Source organism: Petaurus breviceps, unplaced genomic scaffold (genome assembly GCF_028583685.1).
Source record: "Petaurus breviceps papuanus isolate PSGF00001 unplaced genomic scaffold, PetGlider_PUasm1.0 138, whole genome shotgun sequence".
In the NCBI taxonomy this organism is placed as follows: Eukaryota; Metazoa; Chordata; class Mammalia; order Diprotodontia; family Petauridae; genus Petaurus; species Petaurus breviceps.
In genome coordinates, this window is record NW_027185694.1 from 11439440 (window position 1) to 11463705 (window position 24266).

At 37.4% G+C, this 24266-nt stretch overlaps 1 protein-coding gene across 2 annotated transcripts in view; it reads left to right on the forward strand.

The window, feature by feature from the left end:
• COL15A1 (collagen type XV alpha 1 chain) overlaps nucleotides 1-24266 on the forward strand; it is a 197300-nt gene that overhangs the window by 124372 nt on the left and 48662 nt on the right. For both annotated transcript variants that reach the window (XM_069105698.1, XM_069105700.1), the window contains 7 exons: nucleotides 168-233; nucleotides 4296-4331; nucleotides 8011-8064; nucleotides 10479-10547; nucleotides 11717-11752; nucleotides 15274-15327; nucleotides 15429-15488. In XM_069105698.1, the coding sequence (XP_068961799.1) occupies nucleotides 168-233; nucleotides 4296-4331; nucleotides 8011-8064; nucleotides 10479-10547; nucleotides 11717-11752; nucleotides 15274-15327; nucleotides 15429-15488 (375 nt within the window). The remainder of the gene's footprint in view (nucleotides 1-167; nucleotides 234-4295; nucleotides 4332-8010; nucleotides 8065-10478; nucleotides 10548-11716; nucleotides 11753-15273; nucleotides 15328-15428; nucleotides 15489-24266) is intronic.

Sequence of the window (24266 nt, forward strand, 5' to 3'; positions counted from 1 at the left end):
ATAATAGCACACACTTCATAGTGTTGTTATGAAGTGAGATAGTGAGATAATTGATGTAAAGGTCTTCACAAATCATAGAGCACAATATAAACATTGGTCATTATTCTTATTAACAAAAAAAAAGGAAAATGTACTGTATTCTTATCCATTCTGCTTTTCTTTCTTAGACAATTCTCAATGGCACTGATGGAATGAAGAATATCACTGAACTTCCTGAACTAATTGGCCCACCGGTAAGCATAAAACTATGCCAAATTCAGCATTCATATTTAGATGCTCATACTCAATGAAATATGTCAGGGCTTAAGAGCTATGACACTCAAATGTAACAGAGTTTTAGAACTGATCACCCACATGTGACCTAACTGAGAACATTATCCCTGATACTTGGCTTATTACTTTATTCATTCTTAACTTGGACTTTAAGGCAATCAAGGAGTATGTTCTGATATTTCCTCATAAATTACTAAGATGACAAAATTTCTCATTAATTAATCATTTAATTAATTTCCCATTCCAGTTTTTAAAAATTATCTATTAAATAAAATATATCTTTTCCCATGTTTTATATACTATATGTATATACACACATGCATATATACATGCATACATATATGTGTGTATGTGTATACATATACATACATGTATGTATATATAAAATTCCCCAATTTCTTAGTTAGGCCATCATGATTTACTGCTATATAATTTATTAACGGTATGGCAAATAACAAAACAGAAATAATTATTTGCAATCTACCAGCTGTGAAAGTCACCTTTAATCATTACTGCTATTGCTGATTTTCGAATACTTGAAGCACATCAGCCATTCAGCTTTCTCAGGATAGTAGCCAAAATCACTCAAGGATTCTCTTCATCATGTTTCTTCGTGAGATAAGAGTGAAATTCAGTGCTCTCAGGAAATGCCTCTTTAGACTTGTTTCTACTTGAATATTAACTCAGTCTCTCAGGAAATAAATTCTCTTAGCTCCTTATCTCTGTTTCATCCCGTGTCTCTCCAGCTATTAGCTATCAAACTCTAGAATCACATTTAAGTTGTTAGTCTTATCACATTCTTCAAGGATCCTTCTTAAAATATAGTAACATATTCATAATCTCTGTGGGAGAGGCTATGTAACCTGGTGTATCAGTAGATTGCTTTGTATGAAATCTTTTTAGAAGTTCAAATTATAGTCAAAAAGAAAAATTAGACAAACCCAAATATGAAAGAAGGATGTAAAAATAGCTTCATTTTAAAATGACAGTTTCAGATTCCTATTCAAAAGGAAAATTATTTTGAGTATTACTAATGTCTTATCTGACATTATGGAAATATCCCTAAAGTACCTATTGGCCATCATTAAAAAGGTATACAGTGTCTATAACACAGCAAATTTTAAAATGAGAGAGACCAATAAGTTCCTTGAGGGCAGGTTCTATTTCACTTTTGTCTTTGTATTCTGGGGAACCAGCACAGTGCCTGAAAAATAGTACATTCTTAAATACTTCTTGAATGACTGAAAATCTGGCTGAATTTTTCGGCAGGAAATGAAAAGAGAAGCAAAGATACATTTAGAGGATAAGAGAGTTAAAAGCAATGGAAAAGACCACTTCATAGAATAGTTTCTTCTCTCCTTTAACATGATGGAGATTTCTAATGGTGGTGCTATCCATACTCAATTATCATGAGTCATAATCTTGGGATGTAATCAATTAATAAGCATTTAATAAGCACCTACTATGTTGGAGACCCTGTGCTAGGCACTGGGGATACAAATACAAAGAATGAAACAAGCCCTATTCTTAAGGAATTTATATTCTTTTATTGTTTTGTGGCATAAATTTTTATTTTTCAACCTTTAGAAATTAAGACAGATTTTTGAATGGGGTGCTTACATCCATCAGTTTTCCTGTTTATTTCATCTCCAGAAGGTTTTTTTAGATCCACTAAATTCCCCATAGAAATTCCATTACTTTTCCCTATTTAAATTTGAGCTTTTTTTTTCCTTCCTAAACAAATACAATACATTGCAGAGGGTAAATAGTCTGGCAGGCCTTTCCCATGTCTTTTCCAATGTTATCTGGAATCAGATTATTGACAGCTTCTTTCTAGTCATTTGTCTGCATGTCCCAAATTATGATCTCCATAATTTTCTTGGAAATTGGATAAACCTGTTGGTTCTAGGCAAAAGAAGTCATATGGCTCTGGTTGTTGTACTCCTTTCTAAGACAAGCGCAAAAGATGTGGAGAAAGTAGCCATCAGCAGTTATGACCTCAACATGTGTTTCAAACAGGGCCTGCTATTTTTTTATAATGGAGTACATCTTATCCCCAGTAACATCTTTTCCATGGAAATTATTCATTTTTTTAAATTCTATTTATTTATTTATTTATTTTAAAGCAATCGGGGTTAAGTAACTTGCTCAACTTTACACGGCCAGTTATTTCTGGGTGTGGTGCTAGGTATCTGAGCCTGGGATTCGATCCCCAGGTGATCCCGACACTGGAGCCAGTGCTCTTACTCGCTGAGCCACCTGGCCACCCCTAAGCAATTGGGGTTAAGTAATTTGCTCAAGGTTACACGGCCAGGTGTTTCTGGGTGGGTGCTAAGTGTCTGAACCTGGGATTCGATCCCCAGGTCATCCCGACACTGGAGCCAGTGCTCTTACTCACTGTGCTACCTGGCCACCCTGAAATTATTCATTTTTTAACCCTAAATATCTTCAGTAGTCACCTTGAACTTACAAAAGGCAACCTTATTCTGCTGATCTCTGAGGCTCATTATTTTTGAGGCAATCAGAGAAAATTTTCATTTCTTGACTCTGACCAGTGTCTTGCCGGCATTGCAAATATTGACATCAAACTAATATTTCTTTGAAAATAGATCAATTTCTTTCTTCTTGACGCTTTTTTTTAAATCACCTTTGGTTAGGTACTTTATTCTAACCAATCACCATAATTCTCCCTAGAAAACCAAAAACTAAGAACTCATATTATAATTGGAAAAAGTACATGTATAAGTAGAGCATAAATACCATGTGGTTAAATACACAGGAAGAAAAGAGTTGAAGGACTGACTGTTATTCATATCTGACAATTTTCACTCCATGTCATATATCATCCCCAAAGTAATTTGAAAAACATCTCTGGGTATTTGACAGTGAACAATCAGATCTGAATCATTATAGCTATATTTCCATGAATTAATCTTATTTTTCCATACTTTCCTTCATATCATGACCATTTTCTTAGTTAAGCTAGAACAACATTCATGTTCATGTGGAAAGTGGGCTATCCCCAGTCCCACCTGTGGTTATTAGAACAATTTAAATCTCTTACCTACTTTAATACCAATTTGCATCCCAAAGGATACTGGACTTTTAAAAAAGTGTTAATATCCAGCTTATACACAAAGGTGTTTAAACTTGAGGTGAATTTACAGATACACATTTTTTAAATTTATTCATTTTGAGGTTAAATATAAAAAGACAGAAAGAACATTTCCATGTACACAGCACAACATAGAGGATTCGATTATAAAATGATGAATTTCCATTTCAGACTGCTTACTTTAAAAAAAAACCCAACTACGTAGTAAATCCTACACATTGTTTTCAAAGCTACCCAGCTTTTCTTGCTTCCTTTTAAGTTTTCTGTTGTCCTCTGCTATGCATTTTTATTATTTTTTTCTCCCTCCCTTCCCGTTCTACCCTAGAGGTTACAAATAAACACAAATATATGTGTATACCTATACATATATATGTATACACACATACATAGTTATACTCATACATATGTGTGTCCTTAAAATCATACTATACATATATTTATCAGTTCTTTCTCCAGAGGTAGATAACATCATCCTTCATAGGTCCTCTGTAGTTGGTTTAAGGGTACCAAGTTCTAACAATGTTTTTCCTCCCTGGGCCTTTGCAGTCTAGTGTGACCCCACATCTTCATATGCTCCTATCCCTGAAGTCTTATCACTAAGAAATCCCATTGTTAACCCCACCTCCACTTCTTGTTGCTCTGGGGTCATGGCCCAGCACTTACTAAAAGATAGCTCATCCTTTCTGATGTGAACTGTACATATAATTGGATTGTCCTCTGCACCCATGTCACCTCCCCTCTTCCAAACTATTTTTCTTTTAGCCTCTGTTGACTAGATTGCTATTAACATCACTGAGTGTGCTAATAATAGTTTTTTTTAATATAATCAAGTATATGAACAGAATGAGAATGGCTTTATATCTTAGTCCTAGAAAATCCTGTAACATATATCTTTGGTGTATTACAGGGACCAGAGGGCAAGCCCGGTCTGCCAGGATTCCCAGTAAGCATTATGGCCTTTAAATTTGAATTAATAATTAACTAAAATAACAATAGCTTTTATATTTTACAGTTTACAAAATTCTTTATACATACATTATCTTTTATATCCATTATTAAACATTAAATAATGTTTTTGTGTAATATTAAGGGATAATAATAATGTTTTATATGTGTTTTAAAGTTTGCAAAGTGCTATGCATATGTCTTTTACATGCATTATTAACTATATAATCTATATTTATTATATACTATTTTAGCCCTAATATTAACATAGATTTTAAGGTTTTCAAAGTGTTTACACATTATCTTTTATATGCCTTATTAACTATTTAACAACATATTTTATTTTATTTTTTAAAGGCTAATAATAATTTTATATAGTATTTTAAGCTTTGCAGGGTGCTTTACAAACATTATATTTAACATATATAATTATGTAACATATATTTATTATATAATGTTTAAGGGTTAATAATTTTTCTAGGGTTTTAATATTTGCAAAGTGTTTTACATACATTATCAATTATATTGATAGACATTTATTCATCCTAATGTTTTAAGGGTTATGAAGTGATTTACATAAACAGGATGTCCCAAAAGTCTTAAGACAAATTTAAGCTTTAATAAGTTTATTGAATTATTATGAAATTATGTCATTTGATTATATAATTACTATTTGGATTATTAAATTAATAAACTTACTAAAGCTTAAATTTGCCCTAAGACTTTTGGGAACTCCCTATTTTAGCTCCTTTAGGCCTCACAACAACCCTATGAGACTGGTACTACAGATGAAGAAAGTCCTGTTTTACAGATGAAGAAAGTGGGGGTCAGGTTACCATGTAACTGCAACCCAAGACAAGCATGAAAATGACAAGAGAACATGAGAGATGATTCTGATAGGGGTTTGACTGGATGGCCTTTGATGTATTTTTCAATTCTTAAGTTTGCGATATGATTGTGTTCTAATGGTATAAAAACAGCAAAAAGTGACAAAAAGAACTTCATGAAGGCTAAAGCTTGGAATGAATGAGCTAAGAATTATTTGAAAAGAAAGGAAAAGGTGGAAGCAAAGGTGGAGCTTTTGGAGAGGAGTTAGAAACAAGATGGGACCAAAGAAAAGTTTGGTGCCCCCCAAAATAGAACATGTAATAAGTAACAGAGAGAAGGCAAAACTAGTTATTTGTGTTTTTATCTTCAGCAAGTATAAGGATCTTCAAATTCTAAAGAATAAAGCAGGCTTCTCTCTCAAAGAGAATTAAAGTCCAAGATAGATAAGGAAATAAAAAAAAAAACATTTAGTTGTTTTAAACAAAATCAAGTCTCTAAACTCAGATGAATTGCACTCCAGGGAATTCAGAGAACTTGGAGATGTGACCTCAAAGCCAGTGCTGATTATCTGTAAGAAACTGTGGAACAGGGAAGAGGTGGCAAAGACTAGCTACAGGCAAAAGTTACCCTGATTTCCCAAAAGAAGAATGAGCTGTAGTTCATAAACTATTGGCTAATAACCTTGACATAGATAATGCCCAGCAAAATTCTAGGACAGATTAATAAATAGATATTTTGAGAGAATTTGAAAGAAATGAAGTGATCTAAAAAGGAGTCATTTTTGAGTTCACTCAGAATGAATGGGGCCAAATGAGGCTCATTTCTACTTTGACAGAGTTAATAGTTGACCTAATCTACATCAGTTCACTTCTGTCCCTCTGTAGGAAAGAATTAGTGTGTGTGATACAAATCAGGGGTGAGCAAATTATGGGCTGAGGGGACCAAACCAACCCCCCTTACCTGTCTTTGTAGATCAGAGAGCTCAGAATGGTTTCTACATTTTAAAATACCCTACTATTTTGTTCAAAACTGTAAAAACTGCTCTAAACTAGGGCTATTCAAAAGCAGATCCCAGCAAATTTGGACCATTGATGGTAGTTTACCTGTTCCTGATATAGAGGATTATCCATCAAAGAACACTTGAGAAAGGGTCAGAAATATAGGAGAACCACAGAGCATCAGTGTTGAAGTGAGTGTCTAGGATGACAAGGTGGTCAGCAGTATTGGATGCTGCAAAGAGATCGAGAAAGATTAAGATTGGGAAAAGGTAATTAAGTCTGACAGTTTAGATTGTTTCAGAGAGGGCAGTTTCAGTTGAATGATGAGGATTTAGAATTTAGTGAGAGAAGAGGAAATTGGAGACACTGAGTATAAATGTTTGTTGTATTTTTTCCCCAAGGACTTTAGCTGAGATGAGAAGAAATATAGGATGATAACTGTAGGGGAAGGTAGGGTCTAGGGAAGGTTTTGTTTTAATGGATGAGGGAAATTTGTGTATAATATAAGCATTAGGGAAGGAAGGAACCAATAGATAGGGAGATGATACAATACAAGGCAATACATGTTTTTTTTAAGTGTCTGCTTTGTGCTAGGCACTGTGCTAAGTTCTGGGTATACAAATAAGAAAAAGAAATACAGTCCCTGCCCTCAAAGAACTTACAATCTAATGGAAAAAGACAATGCCCAAAAGGAAACTGAAAAGGATGGAGGGGCAAGAGGATGCCTGGCATTAGGACATGATGAAGTCATGGTGGAGTCAAACCTAACCAGAGGGAAATGAAGAGTTGACTTTGAAGAGAAGCTTTAGCACTTGCTTCCCCTCCCTCTCCCCCTCCCCACCGTCTCTCTCCCCCTGCAATCAGAGAGACAGAGGAGGCAACCGAAGATAGTGATGAAGCGTGAGTGCCAAAGCGGAAGCTATCTCCTTAATAATAAGTGTCATGTTGATAAGCTTATGGGGGGAAAGGGTGGGAGAGGGATGATGATAGCAGAGTGAAGCAGTGAAGCTGCAGGGAAATTGAAGATGAAAGAGAGAGTGAGGATGTAATGCAAACAACCTGTGGAAGGGAGCGGGACTCTGTGACATGAAGAAGGCTGCCTCTTCATCAGAGCCAATGATGGAGGAAGGGGGGAGGTAGGACAGGGTGGTGTGTGAGGATTAAGAAGAGAAAATGCAGAGCAGCCTCTGTAGTTAGAGTGATGGAGAACTGATTAGGGAGGAGTAAAAGACTCTCCTCCAGGTGATGAGGGCCCAGGTGAGATTACATAACATAAATGGCTTCCTAACCTTCTGAAGGTCTGTTCAGTGGCACTTGAGTAGGGGTTTGGCAAGATGTGATGGGAAATAGGAAAAGGGAGCATGTGATTTGAGAACAGAGGGTAGTGTAGAGTTGAAATCGTTCACCAAATCATTCCCAATTAAGATTGGGAGGGGAAGAAAATGTAACCAGAACAGGGGTGATAGCCTGGGAAAGTCCTAAGGGATAGAGGGATTGGGTTTAGGGGCAATAAAATGTAGATAGTGGTGGAATGAATAATAAAAGATTATGTTTGAATAAAGGAATGTCAGAGTTCTTTGACAAAGTGAAACTTTTACGGGTGACAGCAAAAATAGAGGAATTGGCCATGGAAGCTGAATAGGTTGGGTATTTGAAGGAATATCCAGATATGTATTGAAGTCTCTCCTGACTCCTAGCCTAGACCTCTTTCCTCCAAAATCCAGTTTAAAATCAAGATAATATTATACTTTTCCCAGACTTTCATATGGCTGACAATCTTTTTTTTTACTTCTGATAAATTATTTCCAGATAATTAAAGGATATTAATTTTCTTTTATAATATTTTTATAGGGGCCAAAGGGACCAAAAGGTGACACTGGCTTTCCAGGGTTGCCAGGAGAAAAGGTAAGAGGGAAATAGAGGCAGTAGTTATGACTGTTTTCAGTCCAAAATTAGTTGAAATCATCAATTATTTTCCATTTTTCCAATCTTGTCATGCTAATGGTCTTACAGTTTTGAAAGCAAATGGGTAATAAAATGAGTAATAAAATGAAGTCATTTACCCAGACATTATTACCTTGAATGTTAATGTTCATTCACTGTAGCCCTGACTGTCTAGAGTTTGATAGCACTATTGTTATAAATTCATAAAAGAATGGCATTGAGACTCCTGAAGTCATTTAGTCCAGCTCCTACTTTAAGCTAAAATCTTTCTTGTTTTTTTTCCCCCACAATTACTCAATATTTTATTTTTCCCATTACATGTAAAAACAATTTTTAACATTCATTTTCCTAAAATTTTGAGCTCCAATTTTCCTCCTTCCACCCTACTTCTTGAAAAGCAATTTTAAGATAGATTATATATGTGCAGTCATGTAAAACATATTTACATGCTAGCCATGTTGAAGCACAAATTTTTCCTAATTATCTTGACAAAGTGGTCCTTTAGCCTCCAACTGAAGATGTCCAGGGGCAGGGAATTTGCTAGCTTCTGAAGCAGCCCTGGTCAAGCATCAAATACTTTAAATGCCCAGAATGCATAGAGGTGCCCTCCTTCTGAATACCAAAAGAGGAAAGAAGGAGAAGAAAGGAGGGAGTTAGCATCTAAGGAAGGAAGGTATTACTGTCATTCTATGGAGTAGGATCAGAGTCAACCTTAGAAGTAGTCATGGTATGATTATAGTCATGAAGAGAATGTAGCGTGCTGTGACGCTCAAAGCCTCCCCCACCAGCTTTGTTGTTTGTTTAGTGATTAGAACTAGAACTGTGATTTCATTTGTATAAGGAACTCTCAGGTTCTCTAGTAATGCAGGCTGGCACTTTCTCTGAAATTTAGGAAACTACCTAGAGTACAGAGAGGTGTCTAGAGGTCACATGGCTACTATGAGTCAGAGGTGGAATTTTAATTCACTTCTACCTTGCTTTGTCTATCCACTGTACTACACTGATTTTCAACATCAGTTGATAACTTAAGTTCCATATTCTTTATTGATTTGCATCATTTTAACTAAAATGCAAATATCCCCAAAAGAAATAATACATTATGCTTTAGTTACCATTTAAGTATTGGTATAACTAGCATCAAATCCCTTTTTGACAATGGTTTTTAATCAATTAATATTTATTAATAATACATTTATTATAATGAAATATGTATCAATATAATAAATTTATTGAACATTTTACTATTATTTATTAAGTTTTGAGAAGGGCAAGAAAAGAGAAACCTATGAAAGCTGTGCACACCTTGGATGGAGAGTCAGGAAGTAAAACAGAATAGAAAAGACTATAAACAGGTCAACTAAGAGGTTCTGGAGAAACATTTGCACAATTTTCCTGAAGGATACCCCTAGGTGTTAAAAATTTTCATGATATAATCTATTGGACAATCAACTCTGGTGAGTCAAAACACTAATTCTTAGGGAAGACAGGTGGCAGAGTGGATTGGGTCCTAATCTTTATATCAGGGAGAAATAGATTCTACTTGACTTTGACAAGATGTGTGACTCTGGGCAAGTCATCTCACCTCTCTTGCCTCAGTTTCCTCTTCTGTAAAATATAGGGGATGGACTTGATGGACTATAAGCCTCCTTCCATGATCCTAGAAGAAAACAGAATCTGAAGAAGTATTGTTTGCTAAGTCAGTTATTTTCAACAAGCATCAAAATAGAGCAGGAGGGAAATAGGCATCCTTTCTTAATTCAGAGGTAGAAGTTTAAAATCATCATTAACCAATTTGTCTAAAATCTAATTAAAATCTAGTGCTAAGTAGGAGAGAAAGGAAGAAAATGAAGCAGAAACCAAAGCCACTCTAAAATTCCTTTTCCTCCATTTCTATGCAGCCAAGTAGAAAAAATCAACTTTCTCAAATGGACATGGGATTAAGGGCTTTCTGGGGGAAATTTTTTATTTTATAAAATCAAAATAGTAGCATATATTATGCATGTTTGTTACAAGGAATTTTTTTTCTTCTTTCAATTTGGTGGAGGGAGAGGAAATAAATTTCTGCCAAGTTTTTTTTAAACAATTTTTAAAATACAGAGGTGAGGTAGTTATAGATGTAGAGTGTTACAAGCCCTTCAGATGAAGTGATTATTTTGTTGGTTTTGCTTAATTGTTTTGTTTTGTTACAAGAGACTTCTCATAGAGTGACAATATTTAGCAAATGTTTGTAATGTAGAAACAAAACACATCAATAATTTTTTTTTAAAAAGATGTTATATGTGTTGGAGACTGCCATTAGTTAAGTGAACTGTGTGAAGGTAAATGTTTTTTAGGATTACCAAAATGGCTTCCTCACAAAGTTCTCTGCATTTCAGGGTGAGAAGGGTGAACCAGGAACCATTCTTGCTGGCGATATTCCCCTTGAGAGGTTGATGGGGAAAAAGGTAAAGGTCCCACCGATTGATTGACTTTACACGGGCATTTGAGTTGGCCTTCTTTTATTGGTGCCTTAAACAAAATTTTTCTGAAGGAAATTTTCCCCTCAGTTTGTTTTCCTGCCATATCCCTTTTGATGCCTGTCTTGGGCCCTCTTATCTTTTGATGATTTCATCAGAGTTCAAGTGTCATGTTTATGAAGATGACTCCTAAATTTACACATACATCCCTGTCTGTTTCCTGAGCAGTAATCCCACCTCCCCAACTTCCTTCGGGACATCTACACCTAGATATCACATAGGTATCTCAAATTCAAAGTGTTCTAAACACTTCTCATTATCTTAGCCCCAAACCACCCAACCTACCTCCCTTTTCCTCACTCCTCTATTTCTGTGGAGGGCATCACCCAAATTCACACTCATAATCATCCTCAGCTCTTCTTCCTTACCCTCTCCCATCTTGCCAACTCCCACTGATTTTACTTCCTCGACATCTGTGAAACCTACCCCTTCTACCCGCTCCCAGGACTACCATCCTAGTTCAGGCCCTAATCACCTTTTAGTTGGACTATTACAATATCCTCTTAATTTGACTCCTTGTCTTCAGCCTTTGCCTTATACAATGTATCTACCCAGCTTTCCCACTACAAAATTGATATTCTGCAAAAATTATAATATGTAGGTGCCACAATGTCATTCACCTGCTCAAGAAGCCTCAGTGGCTCCTTATTGACTCTATATGAAATTCAAGCTCCTCTGTTTGACCTTCAAAGTCTTTCATCATCTGTCTCTAGCCTGTCTTTCCAGATTGATCACACTTTACTCCCACTCATTCACTCTACATTCCTGCCAGAACTTTGATGGTTCATGATGCAAACGGCCTCATTCTAATGATGCCACCTCTCCTGAATCTGTGCCTGTACTTTGTATAATCCCTGGCTTCCTTCAAATGCCCCCTTCTACAGTAGGCCTCCCCCAATCTCCCCACCTTGCCCTACCCCCATTACTTTGCATATACTTATCTGAGCATATGCTGTATTCCCTAGTGGAATGTAACCTCCTTAAGGGTAAGGCCTTTTTTGGTTTCTCTTTGTATCCCCAGCACCTAGCTAGCCCTGCCTAATATATACTGACTGAATGGAGTGGAATGATTAATGCAAACTTTTTTTTTTTTTCAGGGTGAACTTGTAATTCATGGACCACCAGGGCCAATGGTATGAGAAAATATTTAGTGAGGTAGATGACAGTATTTTAAACATCATGTTCGATGTAGCTGAATTGTTCATGAGCCTTTGTCATTCACAAAGACCCAAGAATATATTTGTAACAACCTAAATGTTCATCAGGAGTATTAATACTTTAAGCAGGTGTTAAATTTCACTGGTCTTTACTTTTTTTTTCCACCAAAAATGTTTTTCTTATGCAAATATCCTCAGGGAGGATTAGCATCTCCTAAAGCTGTTATGTTTTGTAAATAATGTTTTGTAAATAAATAATAATGTTTTGTAAATAAATAAATAATAATCTAGGCCTATGCAGAAGGCCAGTGGAATAAGAAGCTAGGCAATTCCTTTTAAATAACAGCCTCTTGCTAGAATTGAACATTAATTTAGAAAATGCTGTCCTTCATATTCAAAGATAACATTTCTGCTAGTGATCTCTGTATATGGATGGGACTGAAAAGAATAAGTGTGTGTGAGTGTGTGTGTGAGGTGAGAGAGAGAGAGAGAGAGAGAGAGAGAGAGAGAGAGAGAGAGAGAGAGAGAGAGAGAGAGAGAGAGAGAGAGAGAGAGAGAGAGAGATCAGAGAGTGCTAAAACCAACTGGGCCATTCTACGTTAAACACTGCCCTTTGATTTTCAGCTATGGCAGCGGGGACTGCCACTGTGTTTTCATTCAGTTCCTGAGATTCAGAGCCGAATGGAAGCCTTTGCTTGCAAACCATCACCCCATGCCTTCTTGCCATCCCCTGAGCTGATTTGCCAGCCAGCCTCTGCTATGCTGCATTGCATGCAGCTTCACTCCAGTGAGTTTATCTGCTCTCTCTGCTTCCAGCTATGCTCTCTATGCTTACTCCTCTACAGCAGCTTTGAGCCCCTGCTGTCATTCATTTCTGTGTGTGTCCAGCCTGGGGGACGGGGAGAGTGGGGGTTACACTCCAATGAGCATAGCTTCTATGGGAGTAGACTGACTATGCTCCTGTGCCTCCCTCTGGATGAGCCTTTCTTGCCAATACTTTAGTCATATTCACAGATGATGCTGATTGAATTGCTCAAGAATAGGTATGAGACTCGGGTCTCAGAGGTAAAGCGGGATGGATACTTTGACCGCTTCTTTATGGACCTTTATTCTGGGCTGGGTCTCAATGCCAATATTGGTATCAGAGTCCACGAGCTTCCTTAAAAGATTTAAATAATGACAATGTCTCATCCTGTTAAAAGCCCGCACATGACTTATCACCTATGAGTAGGCATTTACTAAGTGTTTATCACGTGCCAGACAGAGTCCTAAGCACTGCGGATACAAACACAATACCTGTGGGTACAACTCCCTTTCTGTCATCTAGCTACGGTACATAAGAAGCTCTCAAACTTCTTGGTCTCAGGACTCCTTTCTAGAGGAATCAACAAAAGCCTTTAGTGGCAATTAGAGGGAGCTGGTCCCACATGTGGTAGAAAGTACAGAGTTCTGTCTCTGACAGCTGAATACATCCTCTACTGCAGGATCCAGTGGCTAGATCTGCTCCTCCCTTTTGTGGTGAATCTTTGTGTTGCTTTGTGTGCTGATGCTTTCGATTCCCATCTGAGGCAGATAGGTCTGGTCCTTTGTTTTCTTCTTAGAGAGCAGGCCATTTTTATAGGTTCACACTTGTTTGCATGAGCTTTTATGCGACTAAAGAGAATGGGATGTAAACTCAAAAATGGTCAGTTCAGCAAAGGTTTAGTGGCCACTGATGAGAGCTGGCTTCACTTTAGTCTACAGTCAAATTTCTGAGAGCATGTTCTGAGGCTACTCACCTATCCCTGGGCCTTGAAGCAGAAAGAGCAATCAGAAAATATTTCTGCTTACAGGAGGAATGGAGAGGCCAAGGGACATTGATACCAATGGGAAATTGCCAAAGCTTTGATTCTCGATTCCCAACTGATACTCTTAACTTCTCTTATCTTAGCTCAAGTTTAGTCAAATCAAATCAAGTCATAACATATTAAGTGTCAAACTCTATGCAAAGTATTGGGCTAGGTTCTGAGTGAGATAAAAAGAAATAAGACTGGTGCTTGCCTTCTAGGAGCTTCTAATCTAGTAGGGGAAATAAGGAGTATATACTAACTTTTTACCTTTTCTCTAACAGAAAAAGGGAAATGACTGGGGGGGAGGGGCAGGATGTCAAATTGGAGGTACGGAATGGGTAGAGAGACAGATTAATTTAAATTTAGACATATTTTATATTGATGACAAAACATCTAAGTAAACAGGTCCAAGCTAGAAGGCTTTAAAAAAAATTGTCCACATGCTCATATTACAAATGCTGGTATATTTTCATTTTATTGGAGCCTGGTTGATGTGATGTTCATCACATGACATCCTTTTCTTAGTCTATCCCAAGCCTTTGATCCTGGTAAATCCTTGACAAGGTGAAAAGTTCCTCAGCTGCTCAAACTATAGCAAAATTAAAAGCCTTGACTGACCTACCTTCCCCATTCCATCAGGATTTAGACTATAATTTAGATCATGTGCCATGATTCTGACCATAATGAGAAGCCTCAACATGGTTCTGAGAATTTGCTTGTGCTCCCCAGAGCAAAGACTTCTTGCCCAAGGAAACTCTTGGCCTCCACATTTATCCAGTAACTGCTTGTTTTGTCTTGGAAATTTTCCTCAGATTGCATGTCTGTCTAAACTAGCTTTTTACATAATTGTGATTTGTATTCTGAGCATTGATCAGGGGTAGACTGGTTTGTCTTTCATGAATTATGTATGATTTTTCAATGTAATAAATTTATGAATAGTCTAAATAAGTGTAATCTCAGAATAGGTACTGGGTAATTTACATTTCACAGAGGCAACATGGCATAGTAAATGGAAGAATAGCTTTGGAATCAGGAAGCTTTGGGTTTAAGGACTACCACTAATATATTCTATCTAAGTGACTAAGGGCAAGTCACATAAACTTTTTGTGTCCCAGGAAACTGTCTAAAATTGAGAAGTTATAGATGACTTAATGAGCCTATCAGTGAAGGGGATTTCCATACTCAAAAGTTCATTATATTGATGAAATCACAAGTCAGAAACAATTATTAGTTTTTATTCATCTACTTTAAACTTTTAAATTAACTGAGAATTGTAGATACTAACATCTCATGGCCTGGGGACCAGAGGTCAAACTTACTAATCATGAGAACCCAGTCAATAACATTGTGTGTGTGTGCATGTGTACGTGTGTGTGTTGAAATAGATGTCATGTCCCAAGAGGGTATCCCCACACTTTCCATTTTCTCTTCATTACTTCCTTCTCTTTAGCTCCCTTTCTCTTCTTTCCTCTCAAAGACAATCCTCTATCTTTTCCATCTTTTATAAGGATGCTAACTTTTTAGAGTTTAGTGGGTTTCTTTTCTTCCTTTGTAAACACTCACATTTGTCTGCAAGTGAAATGTCAGCCTTAGCTTCTGTAGGTGAACGATGTACCACAAAACACAAGTTCTGTTCTTAACCAATAATACTTTTTACTTTGACCACAGGGGCCCAAAGGACTGCCTGGACATAAGGGAGAATTAGGTTTCCCAGGGCGACCCGTAAGTATTAGTATTTCACAAACTGAAGTCTGAAAATTATCGGGAAAGTAGCTATAATCAAAATAAAAGCATATGCTAAAATCCCATTTTCTAAATTTCAGGGAAGGCCTGGTCTAAATGGACTAAAAGGTGCCAAAGGAGAACGTGGAGCAGTGTTACTAGTAAGTACCTCTGGATGCTATTTCCTACATGATGAGACTTTACCTCATTGAGCCAGTCGTTATGGAATGAGAACTCTGCCTCAAAGACATGACATGCCAGTTCAACTAGTCCCTCACTGCTGCTTGTCAATGCTTTTATCCTCACCCTGCTCATTCATTCATTTATTCCCCCACAGTGATTTTTCCAACCCTTTTCTGTACTCCTCAAACATTAATTCCTCCCCCCGCCTCACCTTTAGCAGACAGCTCCTCTCACTACCCTCCCTGGAAGACTAAAGTTTTAAGAGATGAATTTCCCCCACTGGCCTTCCATTCCACTTCATAATATCTCTACAGCTACATCAAGCCTGTCTTTATTTGTTCCTGTCTCAGAGAAGATGTACGTTTCCTATCGAAGCCTGAGAAGTGAAAAAGTACTAGATTTGGAGTTAGAGAATCTGGGTTTGAATAGCAGTCAGGCCTTTTGCTTTCTGTGTAACCTTAGACAAATAATTTGATTTTTCTGGGTCTCAGTTTCCTCATGTGTAAAATGAGAGAGTTGTACTTCAGATGATTTCTGAGGTATGTTTCAACTTTAAATCAATGATCTTCCCCCTGTTTTCATACCCCACTCCAAATTGTATCCCATCAAATACTCCCTCTCTATACAATCCTTTTGAATTCTAAGTGCCTCAGTGGATAGAACACTGGACTTGGAATCATCTTCCTGAGTTCAAGTCTGGCCTCAGACACTAGCTGTGTGACCCTAGGCAAGTCATTTCACCCTGTTTCCCTCAGTTTTCCCATCTGTAAAATAAGTTGCCACTCCAGTGTTTTTGCCAAGAAGACTCCAAATGGGGTCAAGAAGAAAACTGACTCTTTTTCTTCTATTTTCAAATATGTTCTGATTTCCCCTATCTTGAAAAATCTTTCACTCGACACTCTCAAGCTATTTCTTATCTCTCATTCTTCTTGCTGTCAAACTTCTTAAGCCAGTGGCCTACATGAGCCTGTGTCTGTCTCCTATCCCCCCTAGAATTCTGTTTTTTATTCTCAACATATTACTGTAAGTGTCTTGCTCAAATAATAACAACTAGCATTTTGTATAGCACCTTTAAGATTTACAAAATTCTTTACAAAAACAATCCCATTTCATCCTCACAACAGCTCTGGGAGGTGGGTGTTATTACTATCTCCATTTTTCAGATCAGGACACTGAGGCAGTCAAAGGTTAAGTGATTTGCTCAGGGTTATACAGCTAGTAAGCGAATGAGGCTGGATTCAAACTCAGATCTCCTAACTCCAGTCCTGGTTCCCTGTCACTGTGCCACCTCCATGGCCCCAAAATAGCTCTCCAATGCCCTCTTCCCATATAATGGTGGTAGGGCCAGTCTGAGGGGGGATTTCAGGGAAAAGCTTAGTTAGTCCCCCTCCATCAACACTTTAAGATCGTTGAGGTTGGAGGTTATGCATTTCTTCTTTGTATTCCCACTGTACCCCTCACCTCATTGCTTATTTCAGTAATTTATAAATTGTGTGTGTTCAAAGAGTTTGATTAATTCAACAAATATATATTATATGCCTACTATGTGCAGCCTATTGCATTAGGTTTGAAGGGATCTGTGTGGTATGGGTATATACATATATATGCACATGTATTCACATATTTGTTCCCTCAAACTTAACACATTCATGGGCTTATACTGTGTGGGGAAGAAGAGGGTGGGAGAGGAGGACTGTGAATGCCAAAACTTTTTCCACTTGATACAGGTAGACAACTGATCTACAGCTTAAAAATCTTAGAAAGTTTCCTGGAACATTGACAGGTTAAGTGACTTATGTCTGGTAACAAAATATGTATGTGTCCAAGGCAGGATTTGAATTCAGGTCTTCCAGAATCCAAGGCTATACCTCTATCTACTAAGTCATTCTGCCTCTCTTGGGATAAGAACAGAGATTAAAAAAAAATCCAGCCCTTTGCCTAAAGTAATTTAGTCTAGTAGAAGAGCTTGCGAATGAATAGCATCAGAACTTAAAAGATCCTATTCTTCACAAAAATCAAATTCTTCTTGAGTCAGAATGTAGGTAAGCTTCAGAATGAGCACCAGTACTATAACACTGGCGCCCTTCTCCTCTGTATCTTATTAAAGCTTGTCTGTGACCTTCAAATAACTCCACACATGCTCACTAAATTCATTCAATACCCTTGCAACTCCAGCAAAGTTGTTTGTCTGGGTTCTGGCCAGCTAATATTTCCTGTGGCACTTGAAGGCTTGTTGTTTTTTCATCATTTCCAGTCGTCTGACTCTTTATGACCTCTTCTTGGGATTTTCTTGGCAAAATACTAAAGTAGTTTGTCATTTCCTTCTCTAGTTTGTTTCACAGATGAGGAAACTGAGGCAAATAGAGATTAAGTGGCTTGTCCAGGGTCACACAGTAGTAAGTGTTGGAAGAAAACGAATCCATTGAACCTACTTCCTAAACACAGAACAGAGAAGGTCATGACTCCATATTTCTTTGGAGGGAATAGAAAGAATGATGTTACCCAAAGGTAGATAGAACTTTCTAAAAGCAATTGCCTCACCTATCAGGTATTATTCTCCCCCTCCCCCCCCCACACACACCAAATCCTAATGCCTGCATTTGTTGACATCAAACTGGTCATCTGACTCCAATGCCTACTTTCCCCTTAATGGTTTATAGGTTAGTTTTGCTAAATTGTTATTTTTTCTTCTTTTGCTGCAAGTCATAGCTCGCTGGTTTGGTTTTGGCATTCTTCACCTTGGATTGCATTCTAACCGTAAATAATCTAGTCATTCTACGTCAGTGAAAAGGGCCTTATTTGCTACATGTCAGAACCTGGCTCTATATCAGGAGCCAGCTGGGAGATGTCCTTTTAAAGAGCAGAGTGGTTGGTGCCAAGAGACCACCTGCTGGAATTTCGTCAGTTCTAACGATGTTGCCCACTTGATAACTTACTCTCATTGCTTCTGCCTGTACCTGGGCCAAATTTCGCTCTTTGGACCTTCCCCTTAGATTTGCTGACTCAGAGAAATACCCCACCTCCTGCCAGCTATCCAAATTCCTAGCATCACTAGTCTACTGATTTCTTCTTTACCATGAACCCAGTCTTGTCCACAGCTTGTCCATAGTAAGAACCAAATTGGTCTTTATACCCTGAGTCAGGTAGCTCTCTGCTGCCCTCTGCTGGTTCTGGTAAAAAATCACCAACCCTTTGCCATCTTGACTCCTATCCAAGCCCCTTGGATTCCCTGAGGTTAGAACATTTCCATTCAGAGAATTAGCTCTAACTGGGATGATATGTAACATGTTATAACACCCTGAGCCAATTTAATACAGTAGTCAATTCCATTAAAGGTGGGTTTCAAGCTTTTCTAAGTGACTACAACATATTTGATAACTTCTGAGAGAACTTTGCAACTCAAACTTTAAGTACTTGTCTGAGTCCTAACTGTCATTAATGTACAGGTGACATCTAGTGAATTATTTCAGTCTTCTGCCTCACAACTTCATCATTATTTTATTTTGCGTACATACTACGTTTATCTCCTTACTGTGTGTGTATTTAACCTCTCCTTAGTAGAATGTAAACTCCTTGAAGGCAAGATAATCTCATCTTTGATTTGTATCCACAGTATCTTGCACACAATACTTGGCATACAGGAGGCACTTGATAAATGTTTGATTGATTCTCTACTAGAAAAAATACTGGATGGAAGTCAGAGTATATAGGTTTAAATCCCAGGTCTCCTTATTACTTATATGACCTAGGTCAAGTCAATTGATTTCTCTGAGCCTTTTTTTCTCATCTCTGAAATAAAGGGAATTGGCATTGATGATCTCTCAGGGGGGTCTATGATCTTATATTAGATTTTACTTTCAACCGACTATATTCATATTCTGAACTCATTTGTTCTTTCCTACTTTCATAGAATATAAATTCAAGGGCAGAAAGGAGCTCAAAAATCATCTAAACCAACTCATTTTGCAGAGGAGGAAACTGAGAATTACAGAGTTTAAGTGACTTATTCTGGTCACATAGCGAGAAAGTCACAGAACCAGGTCATCAGACTTCAAACCCAATGAGCTTTCCACTATCCTAAGCTACATCTCCATCTTGAAGGTCCAACCCAGGAAGTCATTGAAATTGTCATATACCTTGCTAAGTTCCTTCATTATCTAGTATACTTGTATTAACTGAATTCTATTTCAAGTTCAAGAACTTAGTTAACAGCTTTCATTATAGCCAGATAATTGTTCAGCAGATTTTGAAGTTGTATTTTAAACATGTTTCATAGGTTATGCTTCTTCAATAAGAATTCAGACCTCAAAATTCTTAATGTTGTGTCTAACTTACTTGATAATACACTTAGTGATAATATTAGTCCAGGATTAATACATTGAATGATCTCTACCACGATGACCTCCAACACTCTTTTTCTTGCTGTATGTATAAAGCACTGGGCCTAGAGTCAGGAAAACTTGAGTTCAAATTCAGCTTCAGAAACTCACTAGCTGTGTGACCTTGGGCAAAGTCATTTGACCCTGTTTTCCTTAGTTTCCTCATTTGCAAAATGTGAATAATAATAGCTCCTACCTCTCAGGATTGTTCTGAGGATCAAATGAGACACTGTTTGTAGAACACTTTGTATTAGCACATAATAAGAAGTATATAAATGTTTATTTTTAAAATTATCATTATTTTGAATAGGATGTTGGCAGTGGGGATAGAGATGGGAGTAGGGGAGTAGATAGATGCAAATTTCTCTTTTGGACACATTAAGCGACCTTAGATTCTTTAATAATAATAATAGTAGATATTATAATTATATAATATAGATTCAACACAATTATATTATTATGACAATTCTAATATTTAATATTCAATAATGTGGCATATTGTTAGATAATTGTAAGAATGTTACTATGATTATAATGTATTTATATGTATATGTAAACCTAAGATGATACTATAATAATTTATCATTATATAATTGTATGTTAATAATTCTATATTATTATAATATTTTATGTTATCGTCATTGCTATTGTTGTTGTTGTTAAAGAATCTAAGGTCATTTAAAGTGTCTAAAAGAGAAATTCACGTATGTCCACCACCACCTCACTCCCATCTCTAGTCCTACTGCCATCATCTTAGTAAAGACCCTCATAAAACCCTACCTTAGCAGTCATATTGTCTAACACTCTCCTTTCACAGATCAGGAAAATGAGGCCCAGAAAAAGGAAGTGAGGCCTCACTACTAGGGAACACCAGAGATAGGACTAGAATTCTGGGCTTCAGTTTCCAAGTCCAGGCACGCCTCCTATATGATAGCATGTCTTGGTTTATGTCTCATATCTTTCATGCTGGATTGTAAGCTCAACAAAGGCTTCATTTTCTATGCATCTCCTTTTAGTGCCTTTTCTAGCATTTTGCACATAAGTGGTTGTTGGATGAATGAATTAGAAACCCACTGAAAAGTGAGCAGATTCTGAAGGGATATGATTAAGAGTGAGAATGTCAATTTACTTCTCAGTTTTTCTACATAGAATAAATAAATCAGTGAGCCCATTAGAAAGAATGTTGAGGGTCGCCATAAAGTGATAAGGTATAAGGTTTAGGGGTGCTCAAGACCCAAAAATACCAACATGCCAGGTCCTGCCAAATGAATTTGACTCAAGTCTTCTCTCAGACAAAGAAAAGCAAAGTTTATTAAAAGTTCATCATATTGGGTAGACTCTTAAGGAGCCTCAGTATCTATGATGCTTGCATTGGGCAAGCAGGCCAGAATCATCTAACAGAGCAAGTCTGTGCTAGAAAATTCTATGGCACTCTCACAGCACATGGAGGCAAGATGGGGTCTTATATACAGAAAGCTTGTGGAAGAAATCTAGGGGTGGTCTAGAGTAGGAGTTTGGGGAGGGTCTTCAGAAGGAGTCAGATGAGGTCAGACTCCAGTAATGAGTTATTAAGGGTGGGAAGTTGCTGGAGGCTACCTGGAGACAAGAAACAATGATGGGGTAGGCCAGTTCAAGGGTGTAATAGATTTGGGTATTGAGAGGATCAAGGGTGGGCAATTGCTGGACAAAGGAGGTCTAAAGATTTCAGAAGAGCAACAATGAAAGGTCTATGGCCCAGGCAAATGCCTCATAAATAGGGAAGATTCAATCAGAGTTCAAGTGGGTTCCCAGAGCCTGTACCTCATCAGAAAGCACCTAAACTTTTAGGACTTGATTTTGAAAGACAGTATGGCATAATGGACAAGACACTATAGGACTCAGGGAGTCATGAGTTCAAATCCTGCCTCAGACATTTAATAAGTGAGTAAACCTGGGCAAATCTCTTAACCTCTTTGGGCTTCAATTTCTTCATGTGTAAAATAAAGAGATTAGATGCATTTAGCTTCTAAGGTTCCTTGTCACACTAAATCTATGATCCAATGAGTCTATAATGGCTTGGAAAGGCAGCAAACTAATTCTTCTTTGAATATGTTTATTTATTCTGCTTAGTTCAGATCATAATTAATAATCCTAGTAGTTTAGAATGGTTTTATATAGGTCTCATAATGTTAGCAGTTCCATCTGACTTTTGTAGACAGGTAGACACATCAGGGCAGATTTCTAAATGAGAGGAAGAATGCATTGATGATGTTGATTTGCATTCAAGGAGTTTCTGCTCAGAGATTCTCCTTCCCATCCTACCCCTTCCCATCCTACCCCTTCCCTTGCCCTCCACACCACTGACCCCCACTAATATAAATCTCAGTTCTTCTACAACTTAGTAGATAATCATTGAAAACTTTTGTGACCCCAAAATCCATCACCCTACACTATAGTCAACAGTGTCTGGATTTGGTGAGACTGGTCCTCACTAATCAATAATCAATAAATACTTGTTGACTTGCTTTGAGTTGGTCCTCAGATAGCAGACAAGCAGTCCAGTGGTGGACCTAGTGAAATCTTTTCATTTTCATAATACTTGGTTCTACTCATACCCTGTTTTTTATATATGCGTGTATATATATGTTATATATAGTATAATGAGCCATTTGAGAAGGATTCTCACAAAATGATAATGATTTGTAGAGTTCTTAAAAATCTATTGCCCTTTACTTTCTGCCTGATCTCTTACCAAAATTAAAAAACATTTATATTTATAAAGAGAACGTTGGTAGAAGATCTATGCACTGTTTTAAGTTGCATACATTCAGAATTTTACCCCCTTAAAATGACCACAGTGTATAATGTAGTATGGGATTCTGTATTAATTTCATATAGCAAGGGTGACAAATTGACTGAAACTTTTGTTGGTATATCTGTGGATTCCCTGAAATTGGGATTTATTGGATCTTATTGGGGGTCATATTTCTCTTTGACCATTTCTAGAATAAAATTAAATGAAAATAATTGGGTAGCAAAATATACTTATTAATTTCATAGACATTAGCACTCAACTGAACTAAATTAGTAATATGGTCATCATCACATCATTATAAAGATAAAGACACTAAGACCCCCAGTGGTTAATTGACTTACCCAGATTCCAGAGGTGGAACTAGAACTCACATCTTCTGACTTTTTCCACCACCCAACACTTCCTGCCTTGGACTTCATTATTTAGTCACAGTACTTGTAAAGGTCTGTTTATGCCTGGGAAGCAATGTAGGCAGGCTTCCTGTCCTTAGGCACCCTTACTCAGTGTAGCCATGGAAAGCCAAATATGGTAGGTGAATGATTGGGTTGAAGGAAATAGTATATTTAATGTTGGAGATAATTCCACCACTGGCTGGAGGGTTTAGGGGAAAGGAAGGAGGATGTGAATCATCTTTCCCCTCTCTGATTGATAACCCACCCCTTGGGATCAAGCTATGGCCCCTTGTATGGTATGCCTCAGCCCCCTCCCCATAAAGACCACTGCTCCAGCAAACCAGCTGCAGAGAGTAAGAAATCTGGGGTCCTAAATGCTTATAGAAATTCCTTCTTCCTACCTTCTCCTACCGAGGTGGTTAGATGGGTGTAGTGCATAGTACAGATTTGGAATCAAGAAGACCTGAGTTTGAATTCTACCTCAGACAACCACTATTTAAAGGCTTAGCTTTTCTTATTCTTCCTCAGATTGACCCTGGTGAGCACGAGCTATTTACCTGCAATGCCAGCCTACTTCCCTGAAGAACCCTGATAATCTAACTCTGTGTTAAGAGTCTGTATCAGTTTCTTTGGGTTAATTTATCTATAAAAAATATTTCTCATATAAACTTGATTAAATTGTTTACTTGCATTTTTAAAATTGTTTTCTTCCCCATTGATCTTTAGATAAGAAATAATCAGAGGTATACACTACAAAAACAAACAAAACATATTTTTTAAAAAAACCACTCAGAAAATTCCCATGATGCTAAGATACGAAGCAGTTTTTCCAGGGTTGGTGGTTTATTGCTGTTCTCTCCTCTTCCCTTGTTTCCCTCCTCTGCCCCCCCCCCCACATTCTATGCATGTGAAAACACACCCACACAACTCCAGAAAATTCCCATGATGCTGGGTCACTAGGCTGTGTTTCCAGGAGCCCAAGGCCACTATTGCTCAATGCCTTTTTCATCTTATTTTCTCTCCTCCCCTCTCCAGACACACCCACACCCTGGTTTGAAAAGTCCAGGTTTCCCCAGAAACCATTAGGTAAAAGTCCCATTGCCCTTTGGGGAATTTTAAACTAGAAGTTATCTCTATCTCTTCTTAGATAGATAGATAGATAGATAGATAGATAGATAGATAGATAGATAG